The sequence below is a fragment of the Pyxicephalus adspersus genome, chromosome 10 (genome assembly GCF_032062135.1).
Source record: "Pyxicephalus adspersus chromosome 10, UCB_Pads_2.0, whole genome shotgun sequence".
NCBI classification, from domain to species: domain Eukaryota; kingdom Metazoa; phylum Chordata; class Amphibia; order Anura; family Pyxicephalidae; genus Pyxicephalus; species Pyxicephalus adspersus.
In genome coordinates, this window is record NC_092867.1 from 6,312,314 (window position 1) to 6,337,489 (window position 25,176).

At 39.3% G+C, this 25,176-nt stretch overlaps 3 protein-coding genes across 5 annotated transcripts in view; 1 reads left to right on the forward strand and 2 right to left on the reverse strand.

Annotated features, from left to right (window-relative positions):
- The window catches only part of MFAP5 (microfibril associated protein 5), an 83,539-nt gene that overhangs the window by 39,915 nt on the left and 18,448 nt on the right, over positions 1 to 25,176 (forward strand). Inside the window, exon 1 of one of the 3 annotated variants that reach the window (XM_072424175.1) lies at positions 355 to 534. The exons of the other annotated variants lie outside the window; for them this stretch is intronic. The gene's annotated coding sequence lies outside the window, so the exon portion shown is untranslated. Of the gene's footprint in view, positions 1 to 354; positions 535 to 25,176 lie in introns of those variants that run through there. 3 annotated transcript variants of the gene reach the window in all.
- On the reverse strand, positions 6,001 to 10,861 carry LOC140339324 (olfactory receptor 6B1-like). The gene is made up of 2 exons (XM_072423962.1): positions 10,779 to 10,861; positions 6,001 to 6,949 (listed from the first exon to the last, which is right to left on the reverse strand). The coding sequence occupies exons 1-2, from the start codon at positions 10,859 to 10,861 to the stop codon at positions 6,001 to 6,003; spliced, it is 1,032 nt and encodes a 343-aa protein (XP_072280063.1).
- On the reverse strand, positions 17,951 to 18,963 carry LOC140339799 (olfactory receptor 6C4-like). Its single transcript, XM_072424699.1, has one exon. It carries the CDS (start codon positions 18,961 to 18,963, stop codon positions 17,980 to 17,982), a length of 984 nt encoding a protein of 327 aa, XP_072280800.1. The 3' UTR covers positions 17,951 to 17,979.

Below are 25,176 nucleotides of genomic sequence, written 5' to 3' on the forward strand. Positions count from 1 at the left end.
GTGCTCCATATTTTGCTGCAATCTTTTTTTCGAAGTTTGTAAAATGGAAAACCAATTATTTTGCCCACCTTTATCAAATAACATTTATGATGTCCATGACAAATGGGTCAATACAGCTCAGATCCCAGAGGATTGCGGGAATTGTATTGGGATTTACTATTTGGTGTTTATATAGATTGTAAAATATATTAAGTTAATGGGTGGCTCTATCATGCAACAATGACCTCACTCTATGGCAATGTGATGCGACTCTTATCCCGCAGGTGTCACGGGTCAATGTATAGTGAGATCCCGATCCCGCATACATTGTGATATATTATAGTGAGAATGAGCAGACATTGTGTGAGGGCCAAACAGCTGCCCAGCTGCTCAAATATTTTACGTCTTTGGGTGCGGCCTTTAATCCAGAAAGACTGGATAAAAGACAAAAATGAGGGGAAGAGAAGGGGAGTAGAGAAGGGGACAGAGGAGAGAACTATACAGAGGGACAAGCAGAGACAGAGGACCAGACCCAGAGACTTAGGCAGGAGACAAGTAAGTGTCCCCCTCATTTGGATGGTTTTATAGATACCCTGGGAGAGGGAAGCTCATGGGAGATAGAGGGAGAGGCAATGACAAAATAAGGATGAAGGAGAGGGAAAGAAAGCGTGACAATGAAAAGATCCTAAGAGAGATTGGGAAGAAGGAAAGAGTAAAAAGAGAGAGAGACAAAAAAAGTGAGAGTGAAAATGAGAAGATAAGGGGAAAGGGGAAGAAGGAATATGGAAAGGAGTCTCAGATAGAGGGAGAGATGAAATAAAAAGAGAGAGAGGTGAGAGGAGACAAAAAAAAGAGAAAGGAAAATGAGAATGAAAATGGGAAGATGGAAGGAGAGAGGATAGAGGAGGAGGGTGGAGGTGAGAGAGATGAAAAAAGATGGAAAAGGGGAATAAAAGAGAGAAAAGGAGCAAATTAAGAAGATAGAAAGAGAGGAGAAGAGAGGATGTGCACATGTGTGTTTAAGAGAGAGAGAGAGAGATAGGAAAAAAAAAAAAAAAGAGATGAGGAAAGAGAAGAGATAAGAGAAGGAAACAGAGAGAAAAGAGAAATAAGGGAAAGAAGGAAGCATAGAAAGTGGGAGCAAAATGAAGAATTATAAAATAAATGCAGATAAACAATATACTAAAAAGACAAATGGGCTGATTTACCAAAGGAGTATAAATTGTTAGAGAAGGTTGTTTGCACCAAAAGTGCTAACCCAATAACTTTGAAAAGGAATAGTTTCCCGTGTGCCTGAGGGTTATAATGAGAAAGTGAGTTTTTTTAGAGATAGAGAAAAGACAGGCTTTTTCAGACAACAATAAACTTTATTTACATTGAAAATATTCTAAAACTAGACAGAGATGACCTATGTTAGTCCTAGTGCTAACATAGTAAAACTAAGCTAGGTAACAGGTAAGCGTGCAGTACAAGTTGTTTAGGTCCTGTTCAGACAGCAATAGTTTGGTTTCCCACCCGACGCGTTTCGCCTAATAAGGCTTCCTCGGGGGTTTGTTGGGAAGACCGTTTGAGTTGTAGGTAATAAGAAAGGTCAGATATCAAACATTTGTAACAGTATAATTATATTAAAGTATTAGGATTGACAGTAATACCATTTACTTGGTAATATTGCTGAAATCTTTTTTGTGGAGGCCAGTTGTCCTCATACTACTTGTGAAATAATTAGGTTATAAAAACTTACAGTAAGGGCAAGCCCTATTGTTAGAGATAGAACATTCTTTGCATGACTCTTTAAAGTGTGCTTAGGTGATGATTCCTAGGTATTAAGAGAAAACAGGCATTTGTTAAGGTATGCTGCTCATGCACTTCTAATTATTGCCCAGTAGATAAGGTGATTGAAAATATATACATGATAGTGCTAGAGTTGCCCAATAACAGTATAAGTAGTATTCAAACAAATACACAAGATTGACCATTAGTGTAATGAGCTAGACACAAGGTGGCACCAGATTTACGTGATAGGAATATATGTAATAGAGGATACTAAAGTGAGTTATGATATATTTTATCAAGCTTAGAATAATGAAATGTAACAATACCTTAGTAGGTAAGTTTTTACTGAATATATAGGTAGTAGCATCAGTATATAGGAGCTTTGAGTTCTGGGGAAAAGACGGTTTTTACAATTTTATAACCGTTGTTGATATTATAGTCATTGTTGTATAGTATCTATTGTAGAGGCTTTTGGTTCTAATCCTACCTGGTAGTAGATTTATCTATATCTATTTTTCTGTATTTGTGCTCCGATAAAAGATGGCAAGTGTGCCCATACATGCAGCAATGTGTTAGCTGAGGAGTAATGTCCACATAATATGCAGTACTATGTTTGCTGAAAGGCAATATCAAATAAGTAATGAGTCATTGCAAGGGAATAACGTTCCCTATGTTGTGTGGTATGCATATAAAGATGATAGCATAAGAGGTTTGTAACTTACTATTACATGGTGGTATAGTGGTGGGCCGTGGGTAGCCGTCCAAAGGAGGACTGGTCTACCCGCAGCTCGTCCTTAAATGGGTTAGTGAGTATAAATTGTTCACTTAACAATGTGAATTATCACATTGCAATGGATATTTCACTTAACATAATTTGCAAAAAAGATCCAGTTATGTGCAGGGAAATATATAAAAAAAAATGATAAAAGAAACATTTTTAGGGAATGTGAATGTATGGTTTAAGTCAACAGAACTTCACCTCCTTTGCTAATGAAATGAAATATCTCTTGTAAGCAGAAACTCATTGAGCAAATTAATTCCAAAATGTTAAAAAAAGAAGGAAAAGTTACAAACAAAAACAAAGAGAGTCATAGAGGGCAGTGGGGATGATACACACACATACACAACATTTTTCCTGAATGTAGTCATATGTTAGATCATGTAATATTATTATTATTTTGTGATTTTTCTGTATCAATTTATATAGCAATATTGAGCAGGAAATGGGAAAACACAACATTTATCTGGATTAGCACTGGTTGGGGTTTTCATGATTAGGTTATTAAATGTGCTAAGCCAATGTGGCAAAACCTGGCTCTGGTTCCCAACGTTATTAAGCTTTTTATTATCCATACATTCTCGCCTAGTAGAGGACTAGTTTCAAATTTGGTCTCTGTTTATTTATGTTGTCCCCACATATAAAATACAACTCAATTCCAGGTTATTAGCAGGATGAAGATCTTGCTTGGTAGACTTTGAGCATCTGCTGTTAGCAATGGGAACTGAAAAGCCCATTGGGACCTGGAGCAGAGTACTGTATATCTTTTTTAACATATGACTATTACACCCTCAGACAACACACAACTCCTATCTCTTGATATTTGCCCATGGACTTGATTGCTGGTATTGGAGTCTGCTGGTAACCTTTACTCTAAACATTTTACTTGCTGTGCCCCTGGTTGACATGATTGAAGGCTGAAGGACAAACCTTTTCATATTCTAGCAACAGCTTACTTTACGGCTCTCAGTCTTTCATGACATCTTCCATGACATTCCATGACATCTAAGAACCATAAAGACCATTGGTAATAGAATTCTTTTGTTTGCCTGATGCTGTGATTTCAGGTTAGAGTTTGAAGTAGGTAGCTATATTAGCTATATTAGGGCCACTATGTACATTTGACCCCTGTCTGTTTGATGTCTAAATAGTAATGTGTCTTCACTTGGGACCACCAGCCCAACATATCTTATTGAACCAAATGCTTCCTATTTCTATTTTGGCGGTCATCGAGTTTATCCATAGAAACCAGCAAACCTTTTGCTTTTTGTCCCAAAATACAGGAGGTGTTAGTGTGCATGGAAAACATGGATTTATTTTTTGAAACATTTGTACTTCTGCAATGTTTTCTCATTTTAATTTATTTTTCAGTAACATGTACAAATGCAGAGCATTAAACCCTCCATAGTCATTGTCTGTATAATATTTGGGGCCCTGGGATACTCAAAAGAAACCTTAAGTCAGAAATATTGGCTGTGCCGTGTAGTAACTGTAGTAAAAGTTGCCTGGATGTTTCTAGATGTAAAATTTATTAAAAACCTGGTATGCATATATAAAAAATATATAAAATGTGCAGCAAGGGAAATCAGCACGCTTTGTTTCAAGATTAGAGAGCTCAATAACTCAAAGTAAAATTTTCACTTACATTGAGTGATTAAAATGAATGACGCCAACTGTATCGCCTCCACTTCAAAAGTGACTCAGAGAATTTTGTCTCATCACTACAATAATTGTGCCCTGGTAAACTTCCTGGCCTAGTTGTTAATTGGCTGGCTGGAATAAAAATATCAGCACCAATATTCTAGTTACCTTGTAGCTGGAGTGCCAAGCCACGGGTGAGAAGGGGAACGCCATGAGGAAGTGCAGGTTGTATTCTTTTGTCCATTTTTCCCATTTGGTCACCAAGAGGACATGTGTGACCAGAGGGAACAGCAAGATCATTGCCTATACCTTAGAGGAGGAGGCTAGCAAAGGTTAGGGTTTCTGTATATCACGTTTTATTGCCTATGTATTACCACAATTACCTGTTTGTTGTTCAGGTTTGCCTGTTTGCTGCCTATGCTTGCTATTAGTTACCACATTATAACAATTTACTGCAAACCACAACTTGGGGGAAATAAGTAGAGCAGAATTTGTTATTGGACGGGATAAATGAGGCAGAGCATGAAGTGCTAAGGGTTGGAGAGAGGACCAGCAGTCAATGATAGGAGAGGAGGACATGGTCTAGAGAAAGCTAATTGTAGGATGGATGGAGAGGCCATGTATCTTCTATCATATCTAATTTCTCAGGAAGCATTAGAGATGCATACCCTTTCTCCTAACGCATCATGTCTTGGACAAGGAGTGGTACATAGCCAAAGGCATGAGACCTAACAGGAAGGCTTCAGCACATGTAACCCCCCCTTTTTATTTATGAAATATCAGATAATGATTTATGTTTAACCTGGAATTTGCCTCTGTTATTGGAAGCCAAGGGGCGGCAAAGGCACTCTTCAGAGGAAACACATGACAAAAAGTTATGTAGAATAAGGAACAAAGAATACAGAAATGATAGGAAGGGACCTAAAGTTGAGGAACATAAAGGAGCATAGGGGAAGGGGTGGGCAATAATAGATGCAGAAGATAATATTTTGGAAAGAGATTGGGTTGAACAGGTGCAGGCAAAATCATGCATTAGAGTGAATGATGGTTCGAGACCTGCAAGAGAATTTCCTGCACAATAGCATAGTATGGAGAGAACTGTTGTAGATTATAGTGTGGATGAGGGAAGGTGGAATGAGTGTAGAAATTAGTAAATGTAATGTGGACAGTAGGGCCTGACATATCAGAGACCATAGTGGGGACTTTAGAAGGAAAGCACTTAGAGGATGGGGGCTGAAAAGAAGCTAATACAGCCAATGGGCCTGATTTACTAAAGTCCTCCAAGGCTGGAGAGGATGCACTTTTATCAGTGAAGCTGAGTGACATAGCAAACCTGGAGTGCATTTCATCAAAGTGATTTGCTATCAAATGTTTTGAATCCTGGACCGGATCCATGTTGGTTGGATCACCCAGATTCACCGATGAAAGTGTATCCTCTCTAGCCTTGGAGAGCTTTAATAAATCATGACCAATGTCTGGGCTGCAGAGGACAGCAAGAGTTGGAAGAATGTTTAGGTTTGTGAGTACTGCTGGGGGAACAATGTGGGGTTGACATGTGGTCAATAATGATAAATAAATGCTTCTACTAGAGCTTGGGTTCTGGTGTTGGGATATTGCAATGCAAAACTTTGGAAGGTGTAGAATCTAAGAGCTTCCACATGTTTATTCCTGCTGTATTCATTCCTAGTGGTATAAACCCTCCAGGATTGTACAGAAAAATCTACAATCTTCTCTAATACCACACTGAAAGAAGAACTTAAAAATCAACATATGCTGTTGGCCACATTTTAGCACTTCTCTACGTACTAAGCACTCAAATTAAGGGGTACTTATCCGGAGCTCTGCTTTAACATTTGATTTTTAATGGCTTCTTTGACATCTTTATTTCTTAAACAATATATTAAGGGATTAAGAATAGGCGTTATCACGGTGTAGAAAACTCCTAAAACACGATTAAGGCTAAAAGAAAAACTCAGTCTTGGTCTCACATACATAAATGTAACAGTACTGTAATAAATAGACACTACAATTAAATGGGAGAAACAGGTGGAGAAAGTTTTTCTCCGACCGGTAGTAGTTGGTATTTTCATGATTGTAGTGATAATATATACATAAGAAACCAAAGTCATCAGAAGGGAAGTCATTATCACCAAAGAAGCATTAAAAAACTCCAGCAAATTAATAAGGTTAGAATCTTCACAACACAGCTGCAATAGCGGAGGAGCATCACAAAAAAAATGGTTAATATTGTGTCCACAAAATGAAAGTTGTGAGATTAACATATTTTGGGGGGAAGTGGTTAGAAAGCCACCAATGATGGTAAATACGTTAAGCCCATGGCACATGGAAGCACTCATTAGCTTTGTGTAATGCAGTGGTTTGCAGATGGCTAGGTAGCGATCATAGGCCATAATGCCAAAAAGGAGGCATTCTGTGGATCCTAAGAAAAAGAACACAAAAAACTGGGTCATGCAACCATAGAATGAAATGTATCTCCCGTGTGATGTGATGGTGCTGAGAATTTTGGGGACAATTACAGACACGTAACAAATTTCTAGAAAAGAGAGATTGCGAAGATAAAAGTACATTGGAGTGTGCAGGCGTCTTTCTCTCAGCGTGATAGTAATAATCACAGAGTTACTCAGAAGAGTTAATAAGTACGTTATCAGCAGGAGAAAGAATAAAATGTATTGCAAACTTGAAGGTCCAGGAAACCCCAGAATTCTGAAGTGAATTGTCTCGTTGTGTTGGGAGAGGTGAATGGGAAAATTCCTGGTTCTGCTTGCAGAATACTGATGACTCAAAGCAACTACCACATAGAGGCAGCAGGAGGCAAGCCTTGCTAATATGACTGTTCTTTTTTTAATTCTGCAAGACAAGGAGCATCCGCTTGCCTGCTACTTCTGCTAATGCGCCCTTTTGTCCCCTACTTGACAAGGGCAGCTTGCAGTTTTGGTATACCATCTGTTGGCACTGCCCCCAAGCCTTTTTATAAAATCTGGTGCTGGAGTGGAAAAAATGGCTTAAATTCCCCCTCATATCCAGCATCATAATGCTAGTTTGGCCAAACTGCTATAATTGCAGCTTGTAGAATCAGCCACATTCCATGCATTTCTGACCACAGTAGCAGGTACCCAGCCACCATTATTTTGCCTAAAAGGCAATTCTTCCAGCACACCATCCCTCTACAAACATGTTAAGTGCAATGAAGCTGCAGGAGGCAGAGGAGAAGGAGGTAATGGGAAAACTTTATGAGGAATATTTCACCCCTGTCAAACCTTGGGAGCTGTATGTAGTTTGGATGAGATGGAAGATGCTAGAGGTATTTACAGCAATAACCTTTTCCTACTGCCTCCATTATTGTGGACCAAAGGCAAGAGAAGTCTGAGAAGTAATATCAGAAGGAGGGTTTGGGTGCTGGTGGTGAAAAAAAGGAGGAAAGGTTTTGCGCCTCAAATGGGACCTTTCACCACTCCCAAACCCTGAGTTTTTTACATGGGTGGGTTGATACCCAATACAAAGGTAAGATGCTGATCTCCTGCCACCACCCCAGAGAGTGCCGGAAATAAATTTACACTTCTACACCATATGTTGTGAGTGGTATGATTCCCTCCAATGACTTCTAATCATCCGATCCCTAAAAGAAAGAGGAACAGTGGTGGTTACTTCCTCATTGCAGATGCTTTTTCATCCCAGGTACATGCACTCACAAGCAGCACCTAAATCATAGGAATGCTTCAATGATGAAATACAATACCTTAATAAACCCTTGACCTCTGGAAATATTTCAAAACCGAAAAATATTTTCTTCTAACATCAATACATCTGTCCTTAAAATTCATCCTATTCATGTATGCATTTTTTTGCCTCCTTCCTATGCTTTTTATATTACAAAATCCAGTGTTGCCATCATACCTTGGGGGAAAAAATATTTTTGCAGCTTTGAGAAAAGCATTACATGGATACTCTAAGGACAGATAATTGTGATAAAAAAATACAGTTAAGGGAAAATTCCTCATGGAGTTTGTAGTTTCATAGGTTTTCTGGGGTGAAGTGGTAAGTTTTAATAAAGAAAACATATCCAAAACTTTTAAGGGCATATTTATAAACACTTCATTTAGTAATTTGTGAAACCTTAGTGAAAGTGCTTGAGTTATCATTCTGTGTGAACTGAGATGGTCTAACGTATTTAAAAGTTTAATAGAGATAGGCTTATGTAATTTCATATAAAATTTGAAGAGGAAGTAAACCCTAAAATTCTCAGTTTCGGTATGCTTTGAGTTCTATATCGTCCTACCTTTGTTTCTGCAACCAGTCTTTAATACCAATGGCCATAACAATTGTGTCATTCATAGCAAGTCTGGTGCACATCAAAATCATTATCAATTGGTGATTGCTATGTCATGTACCTCAAACTCCAAAAAGCTATTGCCTGCATTATATTGATAAAAGTAAAATGTAACATTTGTATATGAAAGGTGCAGTGACACCTTTTGTATAGAGATTCCACTTAACCTTACTACAAATAGGTTGTTGGCACAATGATGATTAAAATTGTGTTGGGTTTAAAGTAATCCTTCTATTCATTTAGTGTAAGTCTTGACTTGCTGTTTTAGCTCAGTATGACTTTTATTTTATAATATTCTTTTAGCTGGAATATTGTCTGTTTTCTTGTGCGCAGCAGTCCTTACTCAGGATTCTCAGTTGGTATGGAGCACTTTGTAAACTCCCTTTGGATACTTCCTTCTCTTTTGGTATGACCCAGTTTGTGAATTCTTCTGGAAAGGTATTAGCTGCTTTCTATTTCCACCAGAGATCTGACTTGCTGGCCTTCTGAGTTTGACCCTGTCACAGAACCTCTATCCGCCTTAGAACTTGTTACCCTTAATCCCTCTCCTGCCAGCAGCACTGTCCTTAACCCTCTGGTTCTCATGGTAAGTCTTCTTTTTGGTCTGCACTATGTGACTCTATGAAAACATTGTGCTTCCTTTAAAGTATTAGAATTGTTCATAGAAGTACTCCATCAGTTGGTAGAGATTTCATTTGGGGTTCCTTAGCTGTTAAATTCCTTCTGCTAGTGGTAAGCATACCAACCATGATTTTCTGCTCAGTCACATACTTTTCCCTATATAAGGAAGTGACAAACCTGAACAAGGGGATTATTATTTTCTCTGTTTTCAAGAATCTTGTGTGCATTTCTTTTCTGGGTTCTGTACATGGCTTGATCCAGGCCATTCGTGATGTTGCATGCCCAGATTTTTGCCCGTCCATACTACATCCTTACCATATTGGTACTGCATCTAGCTTCTGATCCTGGCTTCATTCTGACCGTCCCCGATTGCCACCTGTCTGGACCTCGGTACCTCGGTGCCACCTGACTACGGTATTACCTCATGATCCCATACCACACACCAGTCCTGCTAAAATTGGCTGTCAACATCTGTGTTTGAGGACAGAAACCTGGGCAAAGCCGGTCCAAGTCCCTCATGTTTTTTGAGATGTATTAGTAAAGCTAGAGCTTTGTGTCCTAGACAATATACCTTGTTTAATCTCCAGTAAAGCAGGCTGGTGACACAAGGAGTCCACCACAATGTTAGTGAGTGCTAGAGGTGCTTGGTACTATAAAATTCTGATGAAATTTGGTAAGATTTGTGAAGAAATCTGACTGTTTTGGAAATTCTGAGTTGGATTTGAAAATTTTGAATGGGTGACTTACTATTAGGTCAGTGACAGGTAACATATGACTGGCCATATGGCCGCCAATGACAGCTGTCATTGTTCTTGTGGTCTAGTATACCTTGAAATGATCCCTCTAACTGCCTGTTATACCTGTCAATAAAAAGTATAGTAGCAACCAAATGGGAGCAGTACTAAAAAACTAAAAGTCAATATAAACCAAGTATTTTCCAATGAAGAGCCAACAATTGCAACATGAAAAAGAAGGAGGAGGAAGGGAAATCTTTAAGAATCTTAATGTGCTCGGTGAGGGGAGATGCTAAATAATGTGTTCCTTGTCTCCCAGAGATTACATTGTTTTTACACAAATGTTGCACGTACCAAAAGATACATCACTGGGAGTGGTTATACAATATGCCCATACAGGGGACACCCATTAAAATAACCCTCATAACTTGAAGTTCTCAAGGGTATGCCAGAGTTAGAGGCATCTGGAGCTTCAAATGGACAGGGACCTGCAAACTTTATGTAAAGCTCTACCTTGGGTGTTTTTTAGATGAATGTTGTTGCCCAGTACCTTCCTCTTTATTCTCAGAACTGTTCTTTTCTTTACTTTCACCTGGGTTTTATGTCTTCCCTGGAGAACAACATCACCATCGCTGTTTGACCCTGACCAGACTGAGCCCAAAAATGTGCTGCTACAAGATCCTTGATTTCTTTTTTTGAGAGACTGGAATACCTTCTGAAACCATAAGAAGGTATTAAAGTTTCCTCAGCGAGAGTAGTTATGAGTATTGAGGAGGAAAAAGAGGTAACCTGCCTCCAGGGTAATGTAGCATGTTTACTGTCTTCCTCCCTCTGTTGAGACTGGGATGATGAATGAGCCAGCTAGTCCATAGGGGGTAAAGCTTGGCTAGAAGGAATCTGTTACCTTGTGAAAACATGCACAAAAGCAACCTCTTTTTGTCTGTTACCAGTGGATGTGTGCTTAGTATCCGCGCTGGTGCTCTCCATCCTGATAAACAACCAAGCAGGAACCACTGTTGTGCATTACTATAGAACAAACCATTGCAGAGTGCCCCTTGCCCACCCTCCTTCCTCCTCTCTCTTAATAGAAAAAAAATGAATAAGCAAGAGTACAACACTTGTTTATTCATCTGTCACTGGAAACGATCAAGAAAAAATATTTTTAGCGATAATCATCTGCCATTCATATGGGGCCTTAGAGAACACAATGGGTGGAACAGATGCTGAAAAGGAAATCACTTGAAACAGTATGGGGAGTGCAGAAAACAACATCAGGGTTAAGAGTGTTTCAGGTTGTAAATATTGTTGGGGGATCAATATGGGATTAGCATGTGTACAACAATGATAAATAAATGCTTCTGCTGGGGCGTGAATTCTGCTGAATTATTTTTGCAATGCAAGTTTCTGAAAGGGCTAGGATCTAGGAGGTGGCACATGTGCATATCTTTTGTATTAATTGGTGGTGTTTAATCCACCAGCATTGTACAGGTAAATCAACAATCTTCCCTAATTGGACTCCGGGAGAAGAACTCAGACCTACATTTCTTCTGAGCATCTGATAAGAGCTGGAAGTCACATATGTTGCGAGGAACCTCACAGGGCTGAGAATTGCCCCAATTAACCAAGGAAACATGGCCATGAGTCCCCAGTGAAATCAGAAATTTCATTCTCTTTTAATAGAACACACATTTTTTGTTTTTTTGTAATACTTGTCTGGAAGCTCTGCTTTAGCAGTTGATTTTTAATGGCTATTTTAACATCTTTATTTTTCTAAACAATAAATGAAGGGATTAAGAAGAGGTGTTATTCTGGTGTAAAAAACTCTCAAAACACAATTAGGCTAAAAGAAAAACTCAGTCCTGGTCTCATATACATAAATTTACCAGTACTGTAATAAATAGACACAACAATTAAATAGGAAAAACAGGTAGAGAAGTTTTTTTTGACCGGTAGTAGTTGATATTTTTATGATTGTGGTGATAATATATAGATAAGAAATCAAAGTCACAAGGAGGGAAGTCATTATCACCAAGGAAGCATTGCAAAAACTTATCATGCTGGTTAGGAAAGTATCTCCACAGCAGAGATAAAGAATGGGAGGTGACACAATAGAAATGGTTAAATCCACAAAACAGAAGCTTGGACTACAAAGAAGATTTGCGGGAAATGGTTGGAAAGCCACCAGTTACTGCGCATACACTAAGTCCACGACACACGGTGGCATTCATTATCTTTGTTTAATGTAGTGGTTTGCAGATGGCTAGGTAGCAATCATAGGCCATAATGCCAAAAAGAAGACATTCAGTTGATCCCAAGAAAAAGAACATATGACATTGAGTAATGCAACCATAGAATGAAATGTATCTCCCATGTGATGTGATGGTGCTGAGAATTTTGGGTACAATTACAGATACGTAACATATTTCTAGAAGATAGAGATTTTAAAGATAAAAGTACATTGGAATGTGCAGGCGTTTTTCTTTCAGCGTAATAGTTATAATCACAGAGTTACTGAAAAGAGTTATTAAATAGGTTATCAGTAGGAGGAAAAAAAAAACATGTTGCAAACTTGAAGGTCCAGGAAACCCCAGAATTCTGAAGTCAGCCATCTTACTTCTATTGACATCTGCATGGAAGAGGAAGAGATATTAGTAGACCTATTAAAGCATAAGGTAGCACACTGTCCCTTGCTCTCAATTGGCACCAACATAATGCCTGGTCTTTTTCCAGGTTTGGAATCTTCAGCCAATTATGACAAAACCCCTGCACATATGCATTGGAGTTCATGCATTACAGTACAAAGGTGTTCTGATAATATACATTGAGTTGAACATTGTACGGCTAAATTGCAAAGAACATGTAAGTCCTGCTTTAGGTGCATGTCCTCTAAGTAAATGTGTAACAACTTCTGGTATTTATTACCATTCACAATGATCACAATACCTTCTGAACACTTTTTTTCTGCTTTTCTCTTCAAAATAATGTTCAAGTCTTTGGTCATTTTCTTTTTTAACAAACCGTTACAATGTTGCAGTCAAATCACTGGGGGAGAGATGATTGAGGAAGTGCTTGGTCCAACCAAGAATGGCCACCACATGCAGGTAGCAGGTGGAAAGCTTTACTAATGTAATCTTTCTTTTTTTCTGCAAGACACAGAGCAGCCTGTAAATGCTTTTGCTGTGCTTCTTTTGTCCTTCACCTTATCTGGGCAACAGCAGCTTGCAAAAGGCAGGAGGGACCATTCCTACTATCCATCAGGTAGCACTGCCCTACCTGTCCACCAGGCTCTGACATGTGGACCTTTTTTTACTATATTTGCCCAAAATCACACTCATGCCCAAAAAATTTCCCAAAATCACACTCATGCCCAGCATCCTAATCCCAGCTTGGCAAAACTGTTGACTTTCATCTTCAACAATTCTAATTTATGGAATCAGCCATCATTCTATCACCTGTGATATGCCACAGTTGCAGGTACCCAGCCATCAGAGGCCATCGCTCCGCCAACATTTGAAATGCATTGAAACAGAAAGCGCATGAGGAGGTAATAAGCAGACTTCAAAAGAGACATTTCACCCAACTATATGTATGTTAGGTGAGATTCTCGGAGATTGGAAGTCCTATAAAATATTTTAAAATATAACCAAAATTACTGTTTCCTACTGCCTTTAACCCTGTGAGGCAAAGGCAGTCTGAGCAGTAATATGAGCAGAAGGGTTGGGGTTCTGGTAGTGAGAAGGAGGAAATGGGGAAGGGTTTAGAAGAGATTTTTCACCCCTGCAAAACCCTGAGTATTATACTTGGGTGGAGTAATCCCCAGTACAAGGGTAAAATAACCAATTTTCCACCATCATCTTAACGAGAGCCAAACTGCAGCACTTTTTTTTTATGATAGTAGTAGAGTTACCTCTGAAGACTTCCAACCATCTATTCCAATTTCTATCCACCATTCCAACCAAATATCACTAAAAGAAAGTGAAGCAGTAGATGTGGCTACCTCAGTGAAACTTTTTTTTAAACCACAGCAGCCAAATCCAGGTCCAGGTAGCACTCACATGCAGAACCTAAACCATATGAATGCTAATAACATTGAGCCAGGGACGATGCCAGGATTTTGTGAAGAACCCATGGACAAATAGAGGTCCAGGCTGGACCACTGGCCGGAGTTTGTACATTATGTACTGAAACTTCTGGCTTTCTCAGCAGTCATCTACAGAAAGTTTTGGTATTACTGACGGCGGGGACAAGTTCCCCACTGAAAGGGTAAATCAGATGGCCAAAAGGAAACCACATAACTTCTAAAGCCTGATGGTTACTGTCTATAATCAACTCTCCTATGCATTATTTAAGTCAGTTTTAACAATAAATAAAATCAAGATACTTCAATTATACTTACATTTTTTGATAGACCTGAAATGGAATTTGATAATTTAGCCAGGCTACCAAGGAAGCTATAAGGAATAATCCAGTAAGCTCTTGGTTGGCTATTTCCAGATCTCCAATTAGGCTATGTTAGAGAGAGGGCGGTGAGAGCTAAATATTTGTGAGACCACTTTTTCATATGTGGCACCTCATTACTTGGAATTTTGGAAATTGACTTTTGTGCTGCTCCCTATAGTGGTACCTCTTTGAGCCTAGCTGCAGTAGAATAGTAAATCCACTTCATAATATACATTGATGCTCCCCCCCTATGTACGGTCATGTTGTGCAGCCTATTTGATAAAAATTATTTTTTAAAATTTAACATTTTAAAAATTAGTGATGAATGCTGAAATGAAAAGTAATTGGAAAGTTGTTTTTGCTGTATCTTACGATACTCTTGTTGACTTTCACTGGAAATATCTCAAAGCAGTATCTTGCTTTATGCTCACATAAATATATCAGCCCTCAAATACATCTCTTTCCTATTCAGATTTTTATTTTTTATGTCTCTTCTATATTTTTTTTATACAAATAAAAACCAGCAATGTAATCATCCTTTAGAGAAGATGTCTAAATGTTTGCAGCTTTGAGAGAAGCAATACATGGATACTCCAAGGACAGACAATGTATTTTTGAAGATGTTCTTACAAAATATTGGATTATTCCTCATGGAGTTTTTGGTTTTATTGATCTTCTGCAGGAAAATGGTCAGCTTGTTTAAAGAGCACATATCCAAAACTTTTAGGGTTAAATTTTTTTTAGGAAATTCACATAGTGGTTTGTTTAACATAAGTGCCTAGGTAATCTGCGCGATTGTATCTAAAAGCTTGCTAGAGGTGGGCCAATGCACTTTAATGTAACATTTAAGTTCTATATCTTCCTACTTTTGTGCTTGTATCCAGTCTCTAATACCAATGACCAATGCCATAACAGTTTTAACATTTATAGCAAGTCTGGCGAACACTAACATTATTATTAAATACCACTGGTGGTATTTGATAATGATTGTAGGAACAGCATGGGGGTCCGCCTTTTGGAGTGGGGGGGGGGGTTAGTATGCTCTAGATTAAAAAGCTGGAATGGGGAGGTAATGCTGAGGCAATTTCCTGAATCCTGCCTACTAATTGGGTAGGGACTACTAGGGGGCCGGGGATGAAAAGGTCCGCGGGTGTTGTACCCTTGATTTGGGCAACACAGGGGTGCCTTAATCATTGGGCATCACGGTAGCATGCACTGAATTTGTTGCAAACATGGCACCTCAGCCTGCACCTCCCTTTTGCAACCCGCCTCTTGGACTGGAGGAATTTTTCTAACCATCCGGAAGGCCAGCCATGGCTACCATACCACTGCACTTTTTTTTTCTTTATTTTTGTGTGTGTATGTGATTTTTCACTTTCACTTCTTGCACCTTTATTCTTGCACCAGACGAGTAAGGCACTTGTCTTTTTTAAGTTAGGTGAGGGAAGGACGCATGGCCTTATGGTCTGTGCTCTCCCCTACCCTGTGTCTCTCTTTGGGAGAGCTCTATGCTCAATGTTACTAGTGAGGGCTAGGCTGTGGTCAGTTCTCTAAGGTTGGAGCCACTTGGCCTAGGCTAAGGCTCGCGTCAGGTGAGCTCAAGAATTGAGAAGCTTGTCTCCTCTCAGGAGCCTTCCACCCCGGGGGGGGGTTAGGGTAAAGAGGCACTAGTCCCTTTAGGGACAGGACCATGCAAGGCGCCTGGTGTAATTTGTTGTGTGGTACACTTGTGTACTTCACTTTTTTGTTTTACCAGGTTTAAAATTGGCGTTTTTCGACACTTGAGGATGTGCTTTTTATCTTCAATAAAAAAAAATGGGGGTAGTGTAAATCTGTTTTTTTGTTTTGTTCACTTCTATAAGCTAGGGAAAAACAGCAAAGGCTTATACCACAATAGTAAAAATATGCTTATGTATATCTGAAATTAACTGTTGTGATTTCATTTGTTTAACAGGCACATATTGGTTTTCCAATCATTGGGTAAATATTAGCCTATTGACTCTTTTTTTGTTGATAAATTACTAGGCCACTAGCCAACTTGGACATCACAGGGACTGTCTAAATCATTTTCTCTGATCAGTTCACCTAAAATTGTCCTGTTTCAGGTTGTGGTGGTGTAATAAGGAACAGATGGTCACCAATCAGAGACTGACTAATTTTAATGAACACCAAATGTTTGACAATGGTGGAAACCAGCTAAGTCTACTTTAGAGGTATAATTGCCTTTGCTGCACTGAAAAACAACCCAGAGGGTGGTCAGACCTGGCAAAAACGATCTGGATGAGTGTTAAAAATCTGGCTTTTCAAGGCATGCTAGTTAGGACGAACCATTTACTCCATCCCATCCCATTACACCCCGCCCTTATGCTGCCACTGAGGGTGGAAATAACTGGGCTTAATGTCCATTTCAAGGCTTAAGTCAGCCCTACTTTTGGTGCTGCTGCTTCTGGGTCCGACAGTGCTGGCTGAAATTAGGAGGGCTAATGACCTAAGCAGTGTGAAATGGAGAGATGCCTGCTGATGAGATGAGGCATCAACAATACACTTGTCAGTATGAAAGTCTTCTACCTGTTCCCCATGCTGCATCTAACATGAAAATAAGTAGAATGACATTACTGATAACGCTATTTTCCAGGCTGACAAATTCAATTACCTGCACCAAAGAATTCCAAAGGTGACATCTTAACTAACAAGATGGCACTGCCCTGGATCAGAGAAGCCCAAGCTCTTTGCACTTTCATCAGTCAGATAGTCAGTTACTACTTTCCTTTGCTTATAGAGGTGTTCCACGAAGTGTAATGAGTTCCAATAGGTGGGCATGTTACAGATCATTTTATGGAATAGGAGACCAATCTGTCTCTTTAAGCCACAAGTGCAGTACTTGTAGTTTGGAATCTGCTGATGTTAGTGCAGACCATTTTGGTCAAGGCCAAGACACCTTGGAAGCCAGGGTAGCCCTTCAGAAATTTGTTCACCACCAAGCAGGGAAAATGAGGGAACTGCCCAGGTACAGCACAACCTCTACATTGGTTCCATTGTCAGTGACCGCATACCTGATTTGGAGATAGCAGAGGTGGTTAGCATGGTGGAAAGCAACTTACCAATGCTGCAAATTCTCACTCCCAGACTGACTAGATTGACTGGAAGATTACATGGCAGCACTTAAGTTTGCAAATGCTTTATTAAGGAGTGGCTTTGCCATGTTGCTGTTAGTGAAGAGCAGAAATCTTGTAAAGAGGAAAAGAAGAAGAGGAGGCAACCATGGAGCTCACCTTCCTGACCACACTATTGGGTTATAACAGATCCCACCATCCAGAGATATCTCTGCTGTGCAAGATGTTTACCTAATGGGCCTAAAAACTCGTACTACCTCTGTTTGTAGACAAAATACCAAATGCACAAAAATGGTGACAAAATAGCAGCCAGGGGCCTAAAGCTGAGGATCCTAAAAACATCACGAGGAAAGGGAAGGGGAAAGATGTTAGATACAGAAGATGATATTTTAGAAAATGATCAGTTTGAAGCAGAAATATGAGGCTCTGGAATGGATGTTGTGATGAGACTTGCAAGAGAATTTACTGCAGACAGAAAGGGGAAACTTAGTAAATTTTGAGGAGAACTGTTGTGGTTGAGAAGGAGAGGAGTCCCTTTTAAAAGCAGAAAGATTATTCTTTTTTAATAGAACACACAATTGAATTACTTTGTGTTTTTTGTAGTACTTGTCTGAAGCTCTGCTTTAAAAATTGATTTTTAATGGCTTCTTTGACATCTTTATTCCTTAAACAATATATTAAGGGATTAAGAATAGGTGTTATCACAGTGTAGAAAACTCCCAAAACACGATTTAGGCTAAAAGAAAAACTCAGTCCTGGTCTCACATACATAAATATAACAGTACTGTAATATATAGACACAACAATTAGATGGGAAAAGCAGGTAGAGAAGGTTTTTTTCCGACCGGTAGTAGTTGGTATTTTTAGGATTGTGGTTATAATATATACATACGAAATCAAAGTCACTGAGAGGGAAGTCATTGTCACAAAGGAAGCACTGCAAAAATTAATCATTCTAATTAGGAAAGTATCTACACAGCACAGATGAAGAATAGGAGGTGAATCACAAAAGAAATGGTTAATTTCATATCCACAGAACGGCATCCTGGATACTAAGAAGATAGGCGGGAAGGTGGTTGCAAAGCCACCAATGATGGCACAAAAGCAAAGCCCCCAACACATGTTTGCATTCATCATCGTTGTATAATGCAGAGGTTTGCAGATGGCTAAGTAGCGATCATAGGCCATAATGCCGAAAAGGAGGCATTCTGTGGATCCTAAAAAAAAGAACACAAGGCACTGGGTCATGCAACCATAGAATGAAATGTATCTCCCGTGTGATGTGATGGTGCTGAGAATTTTGGGTACAGTTACAGACACGTAACAGATTTCCAGAAAAGAGAGATTGCGAAGATAAAAGTACATTGGAGTGTGCAGGCGTCTTTCTTTTAGCGTAATAGTTATAATCACAGAGTTACTCAGAAGAGTTAATAAGTAGGTTATCAGCAGGAGAAAGAATAAAATGTATTGCAAACTTGGAGGTCCAGGAAACCCCAGAATTCTGAAGTTAGCCCTATTACTTCTATTAGGATACATCTGTATGGAAGAGGTAAAAATGGTGTTTAAGTAGATCTATCATTGCCTATATTTTACCTAATAAAGCATAAGTAAGAACACCTCCCCTTGCCACTTCTGATGTTCATCATTGGCTCATATTCTTCTGGGTTTGGTTTATTTGGCCATCTTGAGTGGCTTGATCAGATGAACTTATATGCATGGGAGTTGGTGCATTGAACTATGAAAGTGTGCTGAGCATATACACTGAGCTAAAAAATTTCACAGCTCAATATACAATGTAAAGAACACATAAGCTTTTTTCATGATAATTCTGCTTTAAGGGCATTGTCTACTGCTTTTCTTTTCAATAGAATGGAAATATCTTTGTTGGGACCTATCTATGGCCAGCATCTTTTTCACAAATGTCTGACAGTTACAATATTACAATGAAATCACTGTAGGAAATGCTGTAGCAAACTGATGACTTAAAAATGACTGCTAAATGGTGGTGCTAAACGGTGGTGCAAGCCTTTCTCTTATTATTTCTGTGAAGCATATAGCAGAAGTTTGCCTGCTGCCAAAGTGCTTTTACTGTCCTCCTCGTTTAAGGCAGATTGCCCAGGACAAAATGATAATCCCTACTATTCCATCTAGTTCAATTGCTCCAGTAGTCAACAGGGCTCTGCAGTGGGGTCCGTTTTTTTTTTTTTTTTTTAAATATCTGCTGGTGGAGTGGAAACAAAGTTCTAAAACACTCTCATGCCCATTGCCCTAATGTCGGCTTAGCAAAACTTCAGGCTTTTCAGATGTCAATTTCAACTTGTAGTTCCTTTCCTTCCAGGAACATGTGGCAATTTGTCAGGAGGAGGCAAAGGAGGAATACAGAAAGCAAGATAATCAGGATGCTGGTGGTAAAGAGAAGATGATAATGGCCAGATATGGGGATGTTTTACACATTACAAACCCAGGAAGTTTTACAAGGATTTGGTGAAATTAGAGGAAGGGTAACCCAAGGTCCTCTACTAAAAAGCTATTAAAATCTATCTATCTATCTATCTATCTATCTATCTATCTATCTATCTATCTATCTATCTATCACAAAGGCAGCAGGAATCTAGGAAGAAGTTTAGGGGTGCTGGTGATGAGTAGAATGAGGAATAAGGTAGACATTCCCTGCTCCTAAAACCTGGTGGTATACTTGGATGGGTTAGTGCCCAATACAAGAGTAACATGGCTGATCTCCTCAAACTATCCCTCATTTTAACACTTTTATAAAGCTGCTGTAACCAACCTTTTTATCGCATTTACTGTTGGTGCCAGGATCCCCTTTGATGACTTCCAGCCATCTGATCCTTGACAGATGAAGCAGCTGTAGTCATGGCTGTCAATCAGTCTATCCTAGGTACAGGCAGCATTCACAAGCAGCACCTGAACCTTATAAATGTTGACTACATTGGATCCACACCTGATACCAACATTGGGCCTAATTCATTAAAGCTCTCCAAGACTGTATAGGCTACACTTTCATCTGCTGGTTGATCCAGCAAACCTAGAATGGATTTCAAAGTGATTTTCTATTTGCTAGCAAATGTTTTAAATTTTAGACCAGGTTTGCTGGATCACCCAGCTGATGAAACTGTGTCCTCTTCAGTCATGGAGAGCTTTAATAAATCTGGCCCACTATGTGAATTAAAGAGCCCATGGATAACTACATGTTCTGGATGGACCGGTGGGCAGGAAAAAAAAAGTATCTTAAAACTTTTTGGTAGATATGGAATGAATTTTGATGATTTAAACTGTATGAAGACCTACATCTAAAGACAGATTTAGGGAGTAATTCAGAAAGCTCTTGGTTGGGCATTTTTTATAAATTTATAATGTAGCTATGTTAGGGAGAGGGTTGTGAGAGCTAACTGTACATGGCACCTCATTGTTATCAATTGAAGACCTTTGTGCTGATCTTACATTGGGTATGCTACCTATCAGTGTTGAACCCAGAATTTTTTTTAAGGTGGGTGGTAAGAAATTTTAGGTGGGTGGCAGCCCCTGTTTGGTGACCCAACTCTTAAGTAACCACCTAAAAACAGCCGAATGGTTACTGAAAAGTGCCAGGTGATGCACCGAGCTAAATGGGCTGGGGAGTACACTGACCTTAAATGTTGTCTGTGTGAGCTTAGTTGCATTAGAAGAATAAACCTGTCTCATAAAATACATCACTGCTCCTACAATAGACAACATGTTGCTATTATTTAATTTTCGAAAGATCTGGGAAAAAAAGCAATACCGTAATCAAATCTCATTGACTTTATCTGGAAATATTTCAAAATAGTATAATGCCGTGTTCTTATGTCAAAATATCTGTGTTCAGTTACATCTTGTTCATATATTGTATGTAGTTATATTTTCAATGCCACTTGTCTACACTTTTTATACAACAAAATCAAATTATACCAACATCCCGTAGGGAAGATGTCCTATTATTTAAGCTTTACGATCATGGATACTCTAAGGACAGATAACCCAATTGGATGATTATTCCTCAGTTACATTTATAGATCTCCTGGGGTAACGCCGTCAGCTTAATTAAAGAAAACATATACAAAACTTTTAAGTGGATCTTTATAAGTAACTTACATTGATTTGTTCAATGAAAGTGTGTGGGTTATCACCTAAATGCACTTAAATGTATTAAAAAGTTAACTAGAGATGGGTCAATGTACTTTAATGTAACATTTAGGTTGGATTCAATCTCTAATATCATTGGCCATTAAAATGTTGTTATCAAATACTACTGGTGGTTGCTACGTCATGGTTGCAAAATCCTCTGTCTGCATTATATTGATATAAGTAAAATATAATATTTGTGTAGGTAAGGTGCATTGGTAATTTTTTTGGGAAAACTTTTTTGCATATTAATGTCACTTAACTTGGGTGGGTTGTTGACACAATGATAATTAGAAATGTGTTGGGTTTATATAAAATTGGTGTAAGGCTTGGATTTTGTTTTGGCTTGGTATTATCTTCTTTTAGTTGGTTCTTTTCCTTGTGCCCTGCAGTCCCTATTTGTTGATTTCTGTTGGCATGGACTGTTTTGCAAAATCCCTTGGATCATTTTCTGTTTTGGTTTGACCCAGTTTGTAAACTCCTCGGGAAATGCGTCAGCTATTTTCTATGTGCACTGAGAGATCTGAGTTTCTGGTGTTTTTCGTATGACCCGTTTCACAGATCACCACAGGACCGGTGTCCTCATTAGCTAAATCCATCCCTGCCAGCAATTCTTTTTCTGAACCCTCTGGTTCTCATGCTGTGCTTTCTGATCTGCAATATGTGAACCTCTAAAAACACTCTTCTTGCTTCAATAGAAAAAGAATCTTCCACAATGAATCGGGAATGTTTTTTTCCCCTGTTGAAGCAAATTAAACCAGTTTTTTTGCCTTCCTCTGGATTAGCTATGTCTATGGGGTTTTTATCTGGCATATGTTTATTTACCTAGTGGTTGAAGTTGTAACAAAAGTACTCCCTCAGCTGGTGGGGATTCCATCTGAAATATCTTAGCTGTAGCACACCTTCGGCTGATGGTAATCATACCAGCCATGATCGTCTGCCCAGTCACATAATTTCCTCTGAAAGTGACAAGTTTGAACATGGAGGTCAATATTGTCTCTGTTCCTTAGGCATCTGTGTGTTTTGTTCTTTGGGTTCTGCACGCAGCTTGATTTTGACCATTCTTGATAGTTACCTGCTCAGACCTTTGTTTGTCCAGACTACATCCTTACCCTTTAAATTGTTACTGCACTTAGCTTTCCTGGTTTCTGGTCTTGGCCTAATTCTGACCACCTCTGATTGCCTTTTTTCTGGACCTCAGCCTGTTCGGAATACCATACTGCCCCATATTCCCATACCACGCAGCAGTCCACACATGGCTCTGATGTGTTCAAGGACAGCAACCCGAGTATAGTCTCTTAAAGTCCCCCAGGTGTTGCTAAAGCCAGAGGTTTGTGTCCTAGACTGTACACCTCATTTGTGCTCCAGCCAAGCAGGCTGATGAGACAAAGGACCTGATTTATTAAAGTTCTTCAAGACTGGAAATGATAGACTATCATGGAAGAACATGGATGATGCAGCAAACCTGGAATGGATCTGGTCCAGATTTGAAAACTTTTCCCAGCTGATAGCAAGTGATTTTCAAGAAATCTATTCCAGGTTTGCTTGATCAACCATGTTCTCCCGTGATAGTCCATCTTTTCCAGTCTTGGGAAGTTTTATTAAATCAGAATCTGATGTCAGAATAGCTCCAGACCTAACTGACCACCCCTAGTGAGTACTGTGACAGACCAACTGTGAACAGAAAAATTTGATCAGTTGAGAAATTCTGAGCTTTTTAAATAAAGTTCTAAAGGGATTACTCTTGAGGAAAAAAAAATGCACTTCAAGTTTTAGTACCAGCAAGGGGGAGTCTGGATTTTACTGTTTTGTTCACCTCTAAATATTAGAATAAAAAAGCAAATAATTATATCACAATTGGAATATATATAATTGTATAACTGAAACTAAGTGTTGTGATTTAACCTGGTTAACAGGCTCAACTTTTTGACTAAAATTATGACCATTGGTTTGGTGAAAAATCACTAGGAGCGGTTTCTTTAGCCATCTTGAACTTCATGGGGGCAATTTGAATCAGGTTTTTTGATCAGTTCATCTGTTTTTTGCTGTTGCTGGTTGTGGTGGTGGCAGTAGGTTGGTTGGTGATGATTATGCAATAAGGAACAGGTGACACTGGTGGCAGACAGCGTTGTCCAGTTTGGAGTTACAATTTCATTAGCTGCACTAAAAACTGCCCAACATGTCACCAGTGGGCCGGCAAGCCAACCCCTGAATGGATTACTCTAACAACTCTGGCAAACATATCCAGTTTTCTGACTCAGTTATCCATCATGTTGAGTGTCAAATAATCTGTCTTTACGAAGGATTCTTTTAGAATGAAAAGTCTATTCTATTTCATGCTCTAAAGCCTTGCCCTTTCACTGCCACTGAGGATAGAAATAATTGGGCATCATGTCAAACCAAGAGGGAACTCCTTGTACACTCTCATATCATCTCTGATCTGGACTACTATAACATCCTCCTAGCTGGTGTTCCACCAACCCAAATCTCTCCTCTACAAGCTATTATGAATGCTTCCTTACCACCGCTCCTCTTCTGCTGCCTCCCTTTGTAGTTCTCTTCATTGGCTTCCATTTCACCTTAGAATCAAATTCCAGCTCCTGTGCTTTGCCTTCAAATCCCTCCACAGTTATTGTCCCACTTACCTTTCTGACCCAATAGAAAAATACTCCCCTAGTCACTTTTTTGCCCAGCCATTGACTATCCTATTCTGCTTGCTCCTACTTTCTTTACACTTAAAAAAAGCACTCAAAACCCATTGTTTCAGACTTGCTTACCTGTCTTCTTCTGTCTCTTAAAACTCTCAGTACTTCCTACAACACCATATCCCCCTTACTATTGTGTGCTGCTTGCTCACCACTTAGATTGTGAGCTCTTCTAGGCAAGGTCCTCTCCTCCTCCTGTGTCACTGTCTTTATCTGTCTGTTATTTGCAACCTCTATTCAATGTACAGCGCTGTGTAATATGTTGAAGCTATATAATTCCTGTTTATTAATATTATACAATATTATATCATAACATTTGTTCCATTGTCAGTGACTGTATTGCAATTTGAAGAAAGGGGAACTAAATGCATTGCTAGATGTAGACGATATTTCGGAAAGAGATCAGGATGAACAGAAGCAAAAATATCAGGCTCTGGAGTGGATGTTGGGATGAAACCTGGAAGAAAATTTACTGCAGACAGAAAGGCGAAACAGTATAGTATTGGGAGAACTGTTGGAGATCATAATGTGGGTGATAGAAGGATGCTGCCAGAGAACCTAGAATAAATGTAGGGGAGGGCGTAGCAGCTGCAAAAATATGTAATATGGACAGTTTGGTGAGACTTATTTGAGACCATATTTTAGACTTTAAAGGGACAGTAGCTGAGCTATGTACACGCATTAGATAATTGTCACTTGAGATAAACAGTCGTGCTCATCTTCGGCAAAAATCATATATGTATTCGGCAGTCCCCTTTCTATAGCCCCGGAGTCCCCAACCCCCAGTCCTGTCTGTCTGGTCCGGATGTCTAAAAGCTGGGCCGCGAGAACACGGAGATCATTGGCCCCCAAGCTGTGGTCTGCGGACCCCGCTTGGGGGTCA